The sequence below is a fragment of the Sturnira hondurensis genome, unplaced genomic scaffold, assembly GCF_014824575.4.
Source record: "Sturnira hondurensis isolate 20B ecotype Veracruz unplaced genomic scaffold, ASM1482457v3 Scaffold0016184, whole genome shotgun sequence".
Lineage (NCBI taxonomy): Eukaryota > Metazoa > Chordata > Mammalia > Chiroptera > Phyllostomidae > Sturnira > Sturnira hondurensis.
This window is the reverse complement of record NW_028088815.1, coordinates 2,626,882-2,642,901: the sequence shown is the minus strand read 5'-3', so window position 1 is coordinate 2,642,901 and position 16,020 is coordinate 2,626,882. Positions and strand designations below refer to the sequence as shown.

The 16,020-nt window shown below is 39.2% G+C and overlaps 1 protein-coding gene across 4 annotated transcripts in view; it reads right to left on the bottom strand.

Moving 5' to 3' along the window:
* The window catches only part of TMTC4 (transmembrane O-mannosyltransferase targeting cadherins 4), a 92,131-nt gene that overhangs the window by 21,403 nt on the left and 54,708 nt on the right, over positions 1-16,020 (bottom strand). For 3 of the 4 annotated variants that reach the window (XM_037065795.1, XM_037065793.1, XM_037065796.1), the window contains 3 exons: positions 4,961-5,040; positions 4,683-4,790; positions 4,435-4,576 (listed from right to left, as the gene is read on the bottom strand). The exons of the other annotated variant lie outside the window; for it this stretch is intronic. In XM_037065795.1, the coding sequence (XP_036921690.1) occupies positions 4,435-4,576; positions 4,683-4,790; positions 4,961-5,040 (330 nt within the window). The remainder of the gene's footprint in view (positions 1-4,434; positions 4,577-4,682; positions 4,791-4,960; positions 5,041-16,020) is intronic. 4 annotated transcript variants of the gene reach the window in all.

Genomic DNA, 16,020 nt, shown 5'->3' with positions numbered 1-16,020 from the left:
AGGGAGGGAGAAAGAGAGGGAGGGAAAACCAATGAGTGAGAGAAACACTGATTGGTTGCCTCTTGCACATCTGCAACCAGAGACCTGGCCTGAAACCCAGGCATGTACCCTAACTAGAAATTGAGCTGGTGACCTTTCGATTTGCAGGATTCAATCCTGCAAAGCCACAAAAGCCAGGACTCAATAATCACTTTAAATGTAAATGGCTTACAAGCTCCAATCAAAAGACAAATGGTAACTGAATGGATAAGAAAATAAGACTCATACGTATGTTGTCTGTAAGAGATTCACCTCAGAATGAAAGATACAAACTAAAAGTAAAGGAATCATGAAAGATTTCATGCAAGTGGAAATAAAAAAAATGCTAGGGTAGCAACACTAATATCTGACAAAATAGACTTTAAAAACAAAGATTATATTTAAGAAACACAGAAGGACACTATATACTGATAAATGGAACAATCCAACTAAAGGGGATAAGCCTTGTAAACATTTATGCATCCAACATAAGAGCACCTAAATACTGAAAGCAAATCCTGATGAAGATAAAGGGAGATAACAACAGTAATACAATGATAGTAGGAGTTTTTAACATTCCACTGACATCGACGAATAGATCTTCCTGACAGAAAATCCGCAAGAAAACAGTGGTCTTAAATGAAAACACTAGATCAGATGGATTTAATTAGTATCAGAGCATTTCATCCCAAAGCAGCAGAGTACCAGAATATACTTTCTTTTCAAGTGCACATGGAACTTGTTCTAGGATAAACCACATGTTAGGCCACAAAACATGTCTCAAAAAATTTAAGAAGACTGAAAACATATCAAGCATCTTCGTTGACCACAATGCTATGAAACTAGAAATCAATCACGAGAAAAAAACTGAAAAACACAAAGTTATGGGGGATAGATAACATGTTACTAAACAGTGAGTAGATTAACAATGAGATCAAGGAAGAAATCAAAAGGCACCTCAAAACAAATGAAAATGAGAATACAAAAACCCAAAATCTAATGCTAAGAGAGAAATTCATAGCATTACAGGGTTACCACAAGAAACAAGAAAAATCTCAAATGACTGACAAAACTTTAATGAGACTCATGAAGAGAAAAAGAGAGAGAGCACAAATAAATAAAATCATAAATGAAAGAGGGGAAGTAACAACTGACATCAGAAAAATACAAAGGACTGCAAGAAAATATGAACAGCTATATGACAACAAATTGGACAAACTGGATAAAATGGATAAATTCCTAGAAACATACAATCTTCTAAAAATGAATCAGGAAGATTCAGAAAATCTGAATAGACAGATTATAAGTAATAAAATTGAAGTAGTAATTTAAAAAAACTCCCAACAAACAAAGTCCTGCACAGGATGGCTTCACAGGAAAATTTTACCAAACATTCAAAGAACTAACTGCTATCCTTTCCCAGCTATTCCAAAAAATTCAAGCAGAGGAACATTCCCAAGCTCATTTTATAAGACCAGCATGTCATTCTAAAACTGTATAAAGATACTACAAACAAAAAAATTATAGGCCAATATCCTTGATGAACATCAATGCTAAAATTCTCAAGAAAATATTATCAAACCAGATCTGTCTATACACTAAAAAGATAATATATCATGATCAAGTGGGATTAATTCCAGGGATGCAAGATTGGTAGAACATCCACAAATCAATAAATGTGATTCACCACAGAAACAAAAATGAAGGATTAAAATCACACAATCATATCAGTAGATGCAGAACAAGCATTTGATAAATTCCAGCACCGATTTATGATACAACACTTAGCAAGGTGAGAATAGAGGCAACACACCTCAATGTAATAAAGGCCACATATGACAAACCCACAGCCGACATCATACTCGATGGGCAAAAACTACTAGTGTTTTCCTTAAGAGTGGGGAGAACACAGAGATGTCCACTTTCACCTCTCTTATTCAACATAGTACTGAAAGTCATAACCACAATCGTCTGATTAGAAGAAGAAATAAAAAGGCATCCAAACTGGAAAGGAGGAATGTCTGCAGTGATATGATACTGTATATTGAGAGTCCTAGAGATTCCACCAAAAAAGTGCTAGAACTGATAAATGAGTTCAGTAAAGTAGCAGCATACAAAATAAACATCCAGAAATATGTGGCATTTTTACACAACAACAATGAACTAGAGGAAAGGGAAACTTTGAAAGCAATTTATTTACAATTGCATCAAAAAAGAGTAATAAAAACACCTATAAATAAATTTAATCAAGATTATACAAGACTTGTACTCATATAATTATTAAGACACTATGAAATTAGAATTAACATCATTAAAGTGTCCATACTACCCAAAGCAATCTATAAATTCAACACAATTCCTATAAAGATTCCAATGATATATTTCACAGAACTAGAACAAATATTTCAAAAATTTACATGGAACCACAAAAGACTCCAAATAGCCACAGCAATCTTGAACAAGAAGAACAAAGTTGGAGGAATCAAGCTACCAGATATCAAACTATACTACAAGGCCATAGTAATCAAAACAGCATGGTATTCCATAAAAAACAGTCATATAGAAGAATTAAAAATTATAGAGAGCCCAGAAATAAACCCATGCCTTTATGGTCAATTAATATTTGACAAAGGAGACCAAAACATACAAAGGGGTAAAGACAGCCTATTCAATAAACACCGTTGGGAACAAATACATGCAAAAAAAAAATGAAAGTAGAGGACCTTCTTACACCATCAACAAGAATAAACTAAAAATGGATTAAAGACTTAAATGTTAGTCTAGAAACCATAGAGATTCTAGAAGAAAATGTAGGCAGTAAAATCTCAGACACTTCACATAGCAATATATTTTTCTGATCTATTGCCTCAGGCAAAGGAAGGAAAAGAAAAACTAAATAAGACTACGTCAAACAAAAAAGGCTTTGCACAGCAAAGAAAACCATCAATACAATAAAGACAACCCATTGTTGGGAGAATACAGTCACTGACGACACATCTGACAATAACATCCAAAATTTATACAGAACTGATAAAACTCAACACCAAAAAAGTTCCAATTAAAAAATGGGCCAAGGAACTCAATAGACACTTTTACAAAGAGGAAATACAGATGACCAACAGGTGCTCAACATCACTAATTATCAGAAATACGAAGTAAAACCACAGTGAGATATCACCTCACACAATGGCTACTATCAATAAATCAATGAAGTGTTGGTGAATGTGGAGAAAAGGGAACCCTTGTGCATTGCTGGTAGGAATGCAGACTGGTGCAGCCTCTCTGGAAAGCAGTATAGTTATCTCAAAATATTAAAAATGGAACTGCCTTACGACCCAGAGATTTCACTTCTGGGAATATATCCTAAGAAACCAAAACACTAATTCGAAAGAATATATATAACTTTATGTTCTTTGCAGTATTATTTACAGTAGCCAAGATTTGGAAGCAGCCCAAGCACTCATCAGTAGATCAGTGGATAATTACATAATGGAATGCTATTCAGCTGTGAAAAAAGAAGGAAATCTTATCTTTTTCAACAGAATGAATGGATCTGGAGAGAGTATTATGCTAAATGAAATAAGCCAGTCAGAGGATGATCAAGTACCACATTATTCACTAATGTGTGGAATCTAATGAACAAAATAAATTAGCAATATAGAAACAGATTCATAGACAGAGAACAAAGTGACAGCTGTCAGAGGGGAGGGGGGGCTAGGGGGCTAAGAAAAAAGTGAGGGGATTTAAGCAAAGAAAGAAAAACTTCACAGACACAGACAACAGTATGGTGATTACCAGAGGAAAAGGGGGCAGGGAAGGACTTGATTTGGGGTGGTGAACACACAATACAATATACAAATGATGTATTATAGAACTATACACCTGAAACCTATATAATTTTATTAAGCAATGTCACCCTAATACACTGAATGAAATTTTTTTTTAAATCACATTATGGGGTTTTTAAAAAATTCTCAGTATTATTTGTGCTTTAAAAACACAGAAACTGATGTTTACCAGGAAGTTACCTATTGGAGTGCTGTTTTTAGGGCACAACAAATTTTAAAAATTCTAATTTATTCCTTGGTTTGACCTATTGTCTTTGTGCTCTCTCTTAAGCTTGACTAATTCGTGTTAGGTGGCTCTCTAACTAGAACTTAAAAAGTTAAATATAAGGAAATCAAACAGCTACCTTCGAATGAGATAAACCTAGGTGAAAGAAATTTGTAAGATGCTAGTTATGGAGTTACTACCTACATTTTATTATAAATGCTAGTAATGGTGTTACTACCTACATTTTATTGGTGTTACTACCTACACTTACAAATGCTAGTAATGGTGTTACTACCTACATTTTATTATAAATAAAAAAAACACAAGCTTTTATTCCACAGCCACAGGCCACCTTATACTTACTAAACGCCCAAGGTTGTAGTAACAATCTGGGTATTTCCGTCTGTGTTTGATTGCTGTCCGGTAACTTCTCTCAGCAGCTTTAAACTGTTTCAGGCTGTTCTGCACTATGCCTAAATTCATCCATGCAGCAGCAAAGTCTGGCCTGGATGAGCATTTAAAAAAGGTAAACAAGAATAAGAAAGGTTTAGACCCCGAAAGGCAGGAGCTCATTTCTTTGCCCCTAACATAATTAGAAAAATAACGCTTACTGTATTTGAACAGCCAAAGACAGCAGCTCCTCTGCTTCCTGTAGCTCGTTCCTTTCTTTTAAAATATTCCCAAGATTATTCATGGCATGAACATACTTGGGATTTAATCTGGAAGTGGAAAGAAATACCAAGCCACCTGTTGATGCCCAGTATTTTTCACTAAATTCTTAGGAATTGGCAAAGATATTTTATAGTTGGGATCTTTACAGGGACCTGTTTTTAACCCTAGAAAGTTAAAACAAGCCATGTACATAAGTGAGACAAGATGCCCTCAGTACCTCACAGCTTCCCGGTAATATCTGATGGCAGCTGTTTGATTGCCTTTATCAGCCAGGTTTTTGCCAACATTGTAATGAACCTGAAAAAGAGATTTAAAAACTTGGTCATTAGCTGATGGACTTCTTTTTTTAGAGCTGGGACACCTATCATTATCATCTAACTGAAAACAAAAGATAATGGTACTTAAAAGAAAAAACACCCACCAAAATTTTAGCTAAAATCCTACAGATAGTCAGGGGCTTGCTTGTGCTTTAATTGCTTTAAGAAAAGAGTTGAAGAAAGGGAGGTAATAAGCAGACTATACCACTAAAGTATAAGAGAAAGATATTTAACCAAAGAACTCACCAGACAAAAATGGAAACTCAGGAAGCTGGGCAAGTTTTATGGCTAAACAAACCCTTGATTCCTCCTCCTCTCACATACCCGTCCCCCATTAGGATGACCACCATTCTACTTTCTATGAATTTGAGTATTCTAGGTACCTCATATAAGTGATGTCGCATAGTATTTGTGTTCTTATGACCGACTTATTTCACTTAGCATAATGTCCTCAAAGACCATCCATGTACTTGTCAGAATTTCCTTCCTTTTGAAGGCTGAATAATATTCCACTGGTATATTCATACCACATTTTCTTTATCCACTCATTTATTGGACACTCAGGTTACTTTAATCTTTTGGCTACTGTGACTAACGCTGCTACGAGACTCTGTTTTCAATTTTTGACTCACAGATGGAAACCTTCTGGAAATTCTCAGGATATCTTAATGTGAGGGCACTGGGGTGGCCAACTTTTAATATATGTATGTAATATGGGAAAAGTAGATTTCTGGTTATAAATATGCAACCAGTTTACTGTTTTATGATTATTTGTTAATTATTGTATTACTTTCCATACAAAGAACTATAAATCTACTTTTGCCCCACTCTGTATATTTCTGAAGAACTAAAATGGTTAATTTTATGCTATGAGAATTTTACCTCAATTTTTTTAAAGAGAATTTTTAATGACTTAATGGTAAAGTGGACTAGAAGAAACAGGACTCACAGATGGAAACCTACTGGAAATTCTCAGAATATCTTAATGTCAAGGTACTAGGGTAGCCAACTTATGGTATGTTCCCAAAAGTACATGGGCTCCAAATAAATTACAAGGAAAGGAGCTGGGGCCTAAATCAAGGCCAGGGAAGAAGAACTGCACAGAATCATGAGGATTATTATCAAAAGTATTTATTGATCATAGTAAGATTCTTTTGGAGGCTACAATGTAAGGGTCAATAGCAATTTCAGAAGAGATGAGACTATAGAAATTAATTCAATTAGGTGTATTAAATGATTAATAATAATAACAGAAACACCAGCAGCAGGCAGGTATTGAGAGAGGCCAGGAGCCAGGTGCAGGGATCCACACTGAACATGTATAGTCTCTTCTCTTCACAGCATCCCTAACAGTTAGCTGCTACCACCCTCCCTTCTGAGTTGAGGGACTGCTTAAGTGTTGTTAAGTATCTTACTCAAGGTTCCGGTGGGGGATTTGAATCCGGGACCCAATGACTGCTCTGTCTTACTGTATCACAACTCATTTATTAGGGGGTTGTGTAAAGATGGAGCTGACTGACTACTCAAGGTAATTTCTAGAGCCATTCATTTATACCACCTATTCTTTTCTTGAAGTAAAATAATGTTTCTTTTTGTGTGTTAAGGGCTGAATTGAGTCACCTGACCAAAATTCCTATGTTGAAGCTCTAAACTCCAGCAGTGCAGAATGTAACTCTATTTGGAGATAGAGTCTTTAAAGAAGTCATTAAATTTGCCCTGGCTGGTGTGGCTCAGTGGACTGAGCACTGGCCTGCAAACCAGTGGGTCGCTGGTTCGATTGTCAGTCAGGGCACATGCCTGGGTTGCAGACCAGGTCAGGTCCCCAGTACGGGGCTGCGTGAGAGGCAACCATACATTAACATTTCTCTCCCTCTGGGTCTTCCTCCCTTCTCCTCCGTCTAAAATAAATACATTAGTTAAAAAGAAAAAAAGTCATTAAGTTAAAATGAGTTTCTTAGGGTAGACCTTACCCCAATCTGTCTGGTGTCCTACAAGAAGGGAAATTTGGATACACAAAGAGATATCAGGGATACAAGAACACAGGGAACAGGCCATGTGAGGACACGGCAAAAAAAGGTGCCCATCTTCAAGCCAAGGAGAGAGGCCTTAGGAGAAATCAACCTGGCCAACACGATGATGTTGGATTTCTGGCCTCCAGAATGTGAGAAAATAGATCTCCATTGTTTAAGCCTGTGGTATTTTGTTATGGCAAACTAACATATTGTGAAATACAATAATGGTTTAAACACTCAAGTAGCATTACATTCAAACACTTCCAAACCTCTTCTGAAAATACGAGCACATTCTGCCTCATCAATGTTAACCTACAGTTAGAGCACAAAAATACTTATATTTCTAGAAATAGAAATACTTATATTTCTGAAAGGGGAGGAAGCAGTGCAACGTTCTTTAAACACATATGTAAGAGACACATATGTAATTTGTTTTTTAACTGCCAATTTTAAAGCTGACACATTTATTTTTACCAAATCTAACAAAACAAATCACAAGCAGGGATACCACAAGTGATAGAAATGAGTATTGTTCCACAGCACACTGCATAATTTAAACTTCCTGAACCAAACTACTGTCCATTTGTAGGTATTATCATCTTCAAATTATAACTTGGAGGCTATAATGCTATGGTCAGACTCACATTTTGAAAAGTATGCTCTAAATGTTTTGATTTTGTGCCTCCCTAAATTCCAGCCAGTAAGTGTTGCTCCACCTTTGGCCCCACACAAAAAAGAACCAAATCTGGAAAATCCAACATGACAACGATGTGGTTGTGGTCCCCAAAACACAAATACAGCTCTACGCCAAACATGATACTCCCACCTCACCCGCCCCTGAGCTCCTGCTGCATTCCTTTGTCATGGGGAAATTCTGTTTCCTCAATAAAAAACTGAAACAGGATTCAAGGGTCCTCTGCAGCACAGAAAATGTTTGGTTAGACACCTGGAATGCCAGAAACCAGAGGGAAGATACAGGGAGGAAAAAGGGGCACTCTGGAAAGTCAGAGTGAAGTTACTTCAGTGGAACCAGTTAAAAATCTGATGCAACCCAAGAAGGCAAGCTGTTAACATCAGGAACAGGTAAACACTTTTGCCCAGAGGCCAGCCCTACCCTAAGGGTTCTATGGAAGGAAGTATTTGAGCAGAAAACAGCTGCTAGATAACCCACTGAATACAAAACAAAACAAAATAACCCTGGCACAGTTTTACTTAAAACAGTGTTTAAAGAATGAGTGATTTATTTCCATAAAAGGTAAAAGGTGGGAAAAGGCCCATGTATCCTTAAAATTTCCCCCTAAGCTTTGTGATTCATAGCTGAGGTAATGAACCTGCAGAGAAGCCACAAATAAAACCAACCATTGCAACACAATGAAGTATAAATGTAATGGAAGTCAAAGTAGCAATGTTGGAAGGTACTTTAAGACCAGTGCTAAAACCAGTTCTGTTTCAAATATGCTGCCAACTGATGCTAGACTTAAAATATTTTAAGTATATAACTATCTTATTATCTATCCTCCGTCATTCCTTAAGAATGTGATATGATCCTTTTCATTATTGAAACAATTTAGAATTGTATCATGGAGTCAGTACAAAGTGTCACATACTTTAAAGCCTTAAAAACTAAAAATGAGGACTTCTGGCCAGGATGGAGGCATACCTCCTCCCACAACCAAAAGAAGGGCAACAAAAAATGTAAAAACAAAAATCAACCAGAACTGACAGAAAATCAACCTGTATGAAGTCTAACAATCAAGGAGTTAAAGAAGAAACATTCATCTAGACCAGTAGTAGGGGCAGAGACAGGCAGCTGGGCGGAGAGGACTCAAGGTAAGGTAGTGGCTGGTGGCCCCAGTGAGGTGGCAACTGGTGGACTGGGCAGTCCCACATTCCCAGATTAACCTGGAGGGAAAACTGGGGAGCCAGACAGACCTCTCAACCCAGGGTTCTAGCACAGGGAAATAAAGCCTCAAACCTCTAATTGAAAAAACCTGTGGGGGTTGATACAGCAGCAGGAGAAACTCCCAGCCTTATAGGAGAGTTCGTTGGAGAGACCCACAGAGTCCCAGAGTACACAAACCCACCCACCCACCCAGGAATCAGCACCAGAAAGGCCCAATTTGCTTGTGGGTGGTGGGGGAAATGACTGAAAACCATCAGAGAGTGGAGCAAGCAGCACTGTTCCCTCTCAGCCCTCTCCCCCATGTATAGCATCACAATGCAGTGACATGGGTTGCCTGGCACTGGTAAACACCTAAGGCTTCCCCCCTTACTGCGTAACAGGCGCGACAATAAAAAAAAAATGGTTCAAATGAAAGAACAGATCAAAGTTCCACAAAAAACACAAGTGAGCAATGAAGAGATAGCCAATCTAGCAGATGCACACTTGAAAACACTGGTAATCAGGATCTCACAGAACTGGTTGAATATGGTCACAAATTAGATAAAAAAATGAAGGCTATGCTAAGTGAAATAAAGGAAAATGTACAGGGAACCAACAGTGATGGGAAGGAAATGAGGACTCAAATCAACAGTGAGGATCAGAAGGAAGAAACATTCAACTAGAACAGAATAAAGAATAAGAATTCAAAGAAATGAGCAGGGGCTTAGGAACCTCCAGGACATCTTTAAATGTTCCAACATGCAAATTATAGGGATGCCAGAAGAGAAAGAGGAAGAGCAAGAAATTGAAAACTTATGTGAACAAATAACGAAGGAGAACTTCCCAAATCTGGCAAAGGAAATAGACTTCCAGCAAGTCCAGGAAGCTCACAGAGTCCCAGAGAAGTAGGCCCAAGGAGGAACACACCAAGGCACATCATAATTGTTAGGGTGGGCGGGGATAGGAGGAAGCCCTGGCTGGACTACAAGTCAAGATGGCCGACGATCAAAATGGCGCCAGGAACAGCTGGCTGACATCCAATCAGAGAGCCAGAAGGACGGACTTTGCCAAGATGGACATGCTCACAGTAACCTGAGTACGAGGAAGACCACCAATGCTGTATTACTGCTTTGTTCAGAGGGCACCAATGCCCAGCTCCCACAGGGAACCAATGAAGATAAAACCCCTCGACATTCCCTGCTTGGGTGTGACTTCCGCGGTCTCACTCTGCAGACTGGGGAACCTTGCCTGGGTGCACAAACCCCAATAAAGCTCTTTATTGCCTGACTTTATGGCTGATTGGCATTTCTTTCTCAGCGCAGCCTAAGAAAACCTTTCAATAATTACATTAGCCAAGAGTAAAGATAAGGAGAGAATCTTAAAAGCAGCAAGAGAAAAGGAGACAGTTACCTACAAAGGAGTGCCCATAAGACTGTCAGCTGATTTCTCAAAAGAAACCTTAAAGGCAAGAAGGGGCTGGAAAGAAATATTCCAAGTTATGAAAGGCAAGGACCTACATCCAAGATTACTCTATCCAGCAATGCTATAATTTAGAATGGAAGGGCAAATAACTTGACCCAGATAAGGTCAAGTTAAAGGAGTTCATCATCACCAAGCCCTTATTGTATAAAATGTTAAAAGGACTTATCTAAAAAAAAGCTAATCAAAACTATGAACAGTAAAGTGACAACAAACTCACAATTAACAACTGAACCTAAAACAAAAACAAAAACTAAGCAAACAACTAGAACAGGAACAGAAACACAGAAATGGAGATCACATGGAGGGTTATCAGCAGGGGTGTGGGTCGGGGGGGAAGGTACAGAAAATAAGTGGCATACATGGTAGGTAGAAGATAGACAGGGGGAGGTTAAGAATAGTACAGGAAATGTAGAAGCCAAAGAACTTATATATATGACATGTGGACATGAACTAAAGGCGGGGAATGCGGGTAGGAGGGGATGCGCAGGGCAGAGGGGAATAAAAGGGGGAAACAGGACAAATAATAGCATAATCAATAAAACCAAACATATTTTAAAAACTTAAAATGACTATAAATAATTAGAAACTTGGTGTTTCGCCATGGTAGTCTCAAGGAATTTAATTTCCATTTGGCTCAACTCAATCACTAATACTAAGTGCACACCATATGCAAGGGGTAATTCAAATGCAGACCAGGCACCGGCACTACCTACATAGTATTGAAATCTTTGGAGAAAGATGAGCCTCAGTTTGTAAATCTGGGCCTAATCTTCAGCCAGGTGTCAACTGCTTATTTAATATTCAATGAACAAAAAAAATGTATCTCCTGTAATGGAGTTGAATGATACCAGTATCTTCCTAAATTAGATCACTTCCCCAAAATCTGCTTACCTTTTTTTCTTTTCTTTTCTGGTCTGCTGTTTTTTATTTGAAATGTTTGCATACAAGAGAAGGGGGTTGGGGGACTGGGTGAAAAAAGTAAAGTGATTGAGAAGTACAGACTGGTAGTTACAAAACAGTAATAGGGATATAAAGTGCAGAATAAGAAACAGAGTCAACCCAGGCAGGGCACATGCCTGGGTTGTAGGCCAGTTCCCAGCAGGGGACTCATGAGAGGCAACCATACATTGATATTTCTCTCCTTCTCTACTTCCCTTCCCCTCTAAAGATAAATAAATAAAAATATTTTTAAAAAACCAGAGTCACCCCTGGCTGGTGTAGCTCAGTGGATTGAGCACAGGCCTGCGAACCAGACGACCGCGGTTCGATTCCCAGTCAGGGCACATGCTTAGGTTGCAGGTCAGTTTCCAGCAGGGGCCAGTTCCCTGCAGGGGATGCACGAGAAGCAACCATACATTGATGTTTCTTTCCTCTCTCCTTCCCTTCCCCTCTAAAAAGATAAATAAATAAAATATTAAAAAAAAAACAAAAAAAAAACCCCCAGAGTCAATAATAGCGCAATAACTATGTATGCTGCCATTTGGGCACTGCAAATATCAGGGGTATCACTTTGTAAAGTATATGATTGTCTACCCACTACGCTGTACACCTAAAACTAATACAAAAAATAATATATGTAAACTGTAATTGAAAAAAATTTAAAGAAATGTTTGCATACATATTTATAAGTAAAACTGGTTTAGTTTATAATTTATCCCTTTGTATGTAGGTCTTGTACAATATTAAAATCAAAGTTATATCTATAAAATTAGATAAGCTTTCCCTCCTTTTCAGTTGTTTAGAATAAGTCATATAATAAAAGCCACTCCTTAAATATCTGATGAGATTCTTCTATAAAGATTTTCAAGCAATTTTTCTAAAAAAAGAAAGTAAAGACAATTTTATTACATTTCAATTTATAGTGGAAAGTAAAAAAAAAGTCCAGAGGACTTCTGCCAAGATGGAGGCATAGATGGAAACACTGTGCCTTCTCCCACAACCAAGTATGAATACAACAAAGGTTTGGAGAACAAAGACACAGCCAAAGAACAGAAAATTGAATTATACGGAAGTCCAACAACCACGAACCATTCAACCGGGACTGGTAAGAGGGGCGGAGCCAGCAGTGGAGCAGGGTCCTGCAGGAAAGATCCCCCGACCCAGGCGCGCAGGCAACCGGGGTAGCGTCGGGGTGTGGGACAGACTGACCATGGTCGCACATTCACGCACAGTGAGATGGACCATGCAGACCCCAGCAGGCGAACCCAGCGGTGGAGGACTGACGGCGGTGGCACATTTGCGTGCAGTGGGACAAAACGCGTGGGCCCCGGTGACGGTGGCAGCTGTGGCAGCAGTGGCGGGAGGCGGCAGACGGGACCGCCATTGCTCCTCTTTGACTCCGCTCCCATGTACGGGCATCACAACCCAGCGACTGAGTTGCCCTGCTCTGGTGAACACCTAGGGCTCTGATCCTGATACGTAACAGGCACTAACAGTCCAAAAGATGGCTCAAGAAAAACTCAAAGCCCCGGAGCCAATGACTCTAAGCAACCAGGAAATAGCCAGCCTCTCAGATGCACAGTTCAAAACACTGGTCATCAGGATGCTCACAGAACTGGTTGATTATAGTCACAAATTAGAGGAACATATGAAGGCTAAACTAATTGAAATGAAGGGAAATGTCCAGGAAACCAATAGTGATGGAAAGGAAACTGGGACTCAAATCAATAGAATGGACCAGAAGGAAGAACAAAACATCCAACCAGAAAGGAATGAAGAAATGAGAATTCAAAAAAATGAGGAGAGGCTTAGGAACCTCCAGGACATCTTTAAACGTTCCAACATCCGAATTATAGCGGTACCAGAAGGGGAAAAGAAACAGCCACGAGTAGAAAACATATTTGGACAAATAATAAAGGAGAACTTCCCCAATCTGGCAAAGGAAGTAGACTTCCAGGAAATCCAGGAAGCTCAGAGAGTCCCAAAGAAGTTGGACCCAAGAAGGAACACACCAAGGCACATCATAATTACATTAGCCAAGATGAAAATGAAGGAGAGAATCCTAGAAGCAGCAAGAGATAAGGGGACAGTCACCTACAAAGGAGTACCCATCAGACTGTCAGCGGATTTCTCAAAAGAGACCTTACAGGCAAGAAGGGGCTGGAAAGAAGTATTCCAAGTCATGAAATCCAAAGACCTACAGCCAAGATTGCTTTATCCAGCAAAACTTTCATTTAGAATGGAAGGACAGATAAAGTGCTTCTCAGATAAGGTCAAGTTCAAGGAGTTCATCATCACCAAGCCCTTATTATATGAAATGCTAAAGGGACTTATATAAGAAAAAGAAGATGAAAAATATGAACAGTGAAAGGACAGCAAACTCACAGTTATTAACAACCACACCTAAAACAAAAGCAAACCAAGAGGACAGCTAGATCAGGAGTGGAACCATAGAAATGAAGAACACATGGAGGGTTAGCAACAGGGGAGTGGGAGGAGGAGAAGGGGGGAGAAGGTACAGAAAATAGCATAGACAGTAGGTAGAAAATATATAGGGGGGAGGGCAAGAATAGTGGGGGAAATATAGAATCTAAAGAACTTGAGACACGTGGTTATAAACTAAGGGGGGGAGCATGTGGGGGAGGGGGTGTGCAGGGTGGAGGGGAATGAAAGGGGGAATAGAACAACTGTAATGGTATAATCAATAAAAATATATATATATAAATAAATAATAAATGAATAAACAAAAAAGTCTCCATTTTGCTCATACTGAATGGTACTGCTGAAAAACATTCTTAGAAAGGATGTTTTCCTTGACTTACAGTCAAGATGGAGATATAGGTAGACATACTTCACCTCCTTGCACAACCAGAAAAAGAACTACAACTAAATCACAAAACAAATAACACCCAGAACCGTCAGAAAATCAAACTGTATAGAAGTCTAACAACCAAGGATTTAAAGAAGCCACATTCATCCAGACAGGTGCTTTTTACACGGAGTCAAGGAAGCTCTACCTAATATACAGAAATAAACACAGGGAGGCTGCCAAATTGAGGAGATAAAGAAATATGGCCCAAATGAAAGAAAAGAACAAAATTCCAGAAAAAGAACTAAGTGACGGGGAGATACCCAACCTATCACATGCAGAGTTCAGAACACTGGTAATCAGGATGCTCAAAGAACTCATTGACTATGGCAACTACATAAAGGCAAAAATGAAGGTTAAATGAAATAATGAAAAATCTATAGGGAACCAACAGTGAAGAAAAGGAAGCCAGGATTCATATCAATGATTTGGTACATAAGGAAGAAATAAACATCCAACCAGAACAGAAAGAACAAGAATTCAGGGAGAGAGGATGGTGGCGAAGTAGGTGGGAGTTGAGTCCACTTGCTCATGCACTCAACTGAGACACTTAGCCGATCTTCTGAAAAACAAAGTAAACAGCTCAGAGAATCTTAGATGATATGAAGTTTGGAAACCAAAGTGTGTAGAAGATGCTTCAAAACAGGCAGTAAGGAGGTTTTATAGGCAGACAGGGAAAGTCCTAGCCATGGCACCAGAAACTAGGGCTATGGTGGAGACATCAGAGGAGAGCCAGGTCAGTGATAGCAGCCGAGTGGCTACCTCCCCTCCCAGAGCAGGGAAATCCCAGACCCACGTCAGGAGACTTGATTGTGTATAGTCATTTGGGAGAAAATAAGCAGCAAGCACACACACAGCTGGAGGTGCAGCCAAGCTGGGGCAGCTATAGGCAGCCAGGACAGTGCCAGAAAGTTGGAGTGATCCTGGTGGCACCTGGATCACCCAGCTGGGACAAGAGGTGGGACATGAGTGGCTGTGACTCAGACTCTGGACTTGCCAGAGAGCTGGAATGTGTGGAAAGGTGGGCAGTGGCTCAGAGCAGCAGTGGCTCCAAGACTTTTTTCAAAAGGAATTGTGGGAATTGTGGCACAGTGGGCAGGGACCTTGTATGCAAAGCTGCCGGGCCAAGAGGGAAGGAGGATTGTAGGGTAATTTGCTCCCACTCAGTGCACTTCATGGATTGATCAAAGGGATGCAAAGCACAGTTGTTTACTGGCACTAGCTCTGCACAACTGTGCAGAGAAGAGGGTACAGGTAGCACAGTGCTCTGAGGGCGTGGGCTGGGAACTGGGCACCTATGATTATTGAAGCCCAGGCTAAGCCCACTTCCTTGCTGAACATCTGGAAAGGGAAAACAGACCCCAAACCCCTGCCTCATGCAGGAACTGGGAAGACCTGCAAAAGAGGGAGCTTTTTAAAATTTTTGTCTTATTTTATTTTTTTCAAGCGTAGGACAGTAAGACCTGGAGCTGAAAGAAAACCAGAGATTGATCCAGGAAGTCAAAAGACAAGTATTAACAGCTCAGACAAATTTCACCCTGCTCTTCATCAGAATTTGCATGTTTTTTTATTTCTCTTATTTTCATGTTTAGTTTTTTTTTTTTGTTTTTCCCCTTTCAAATTGCATTTTAGTTTTTCTTCTTTCACTTCAATTGTATTCCAAATAAGTCACTTCTCTAGGTCTTCTACTTTTTATCCTTTTTATATATTTTTAACATATTATTGTTATTTAAAATCCCACACAGCACCCTTCCCTGGTCTTAATGTACTTTACCA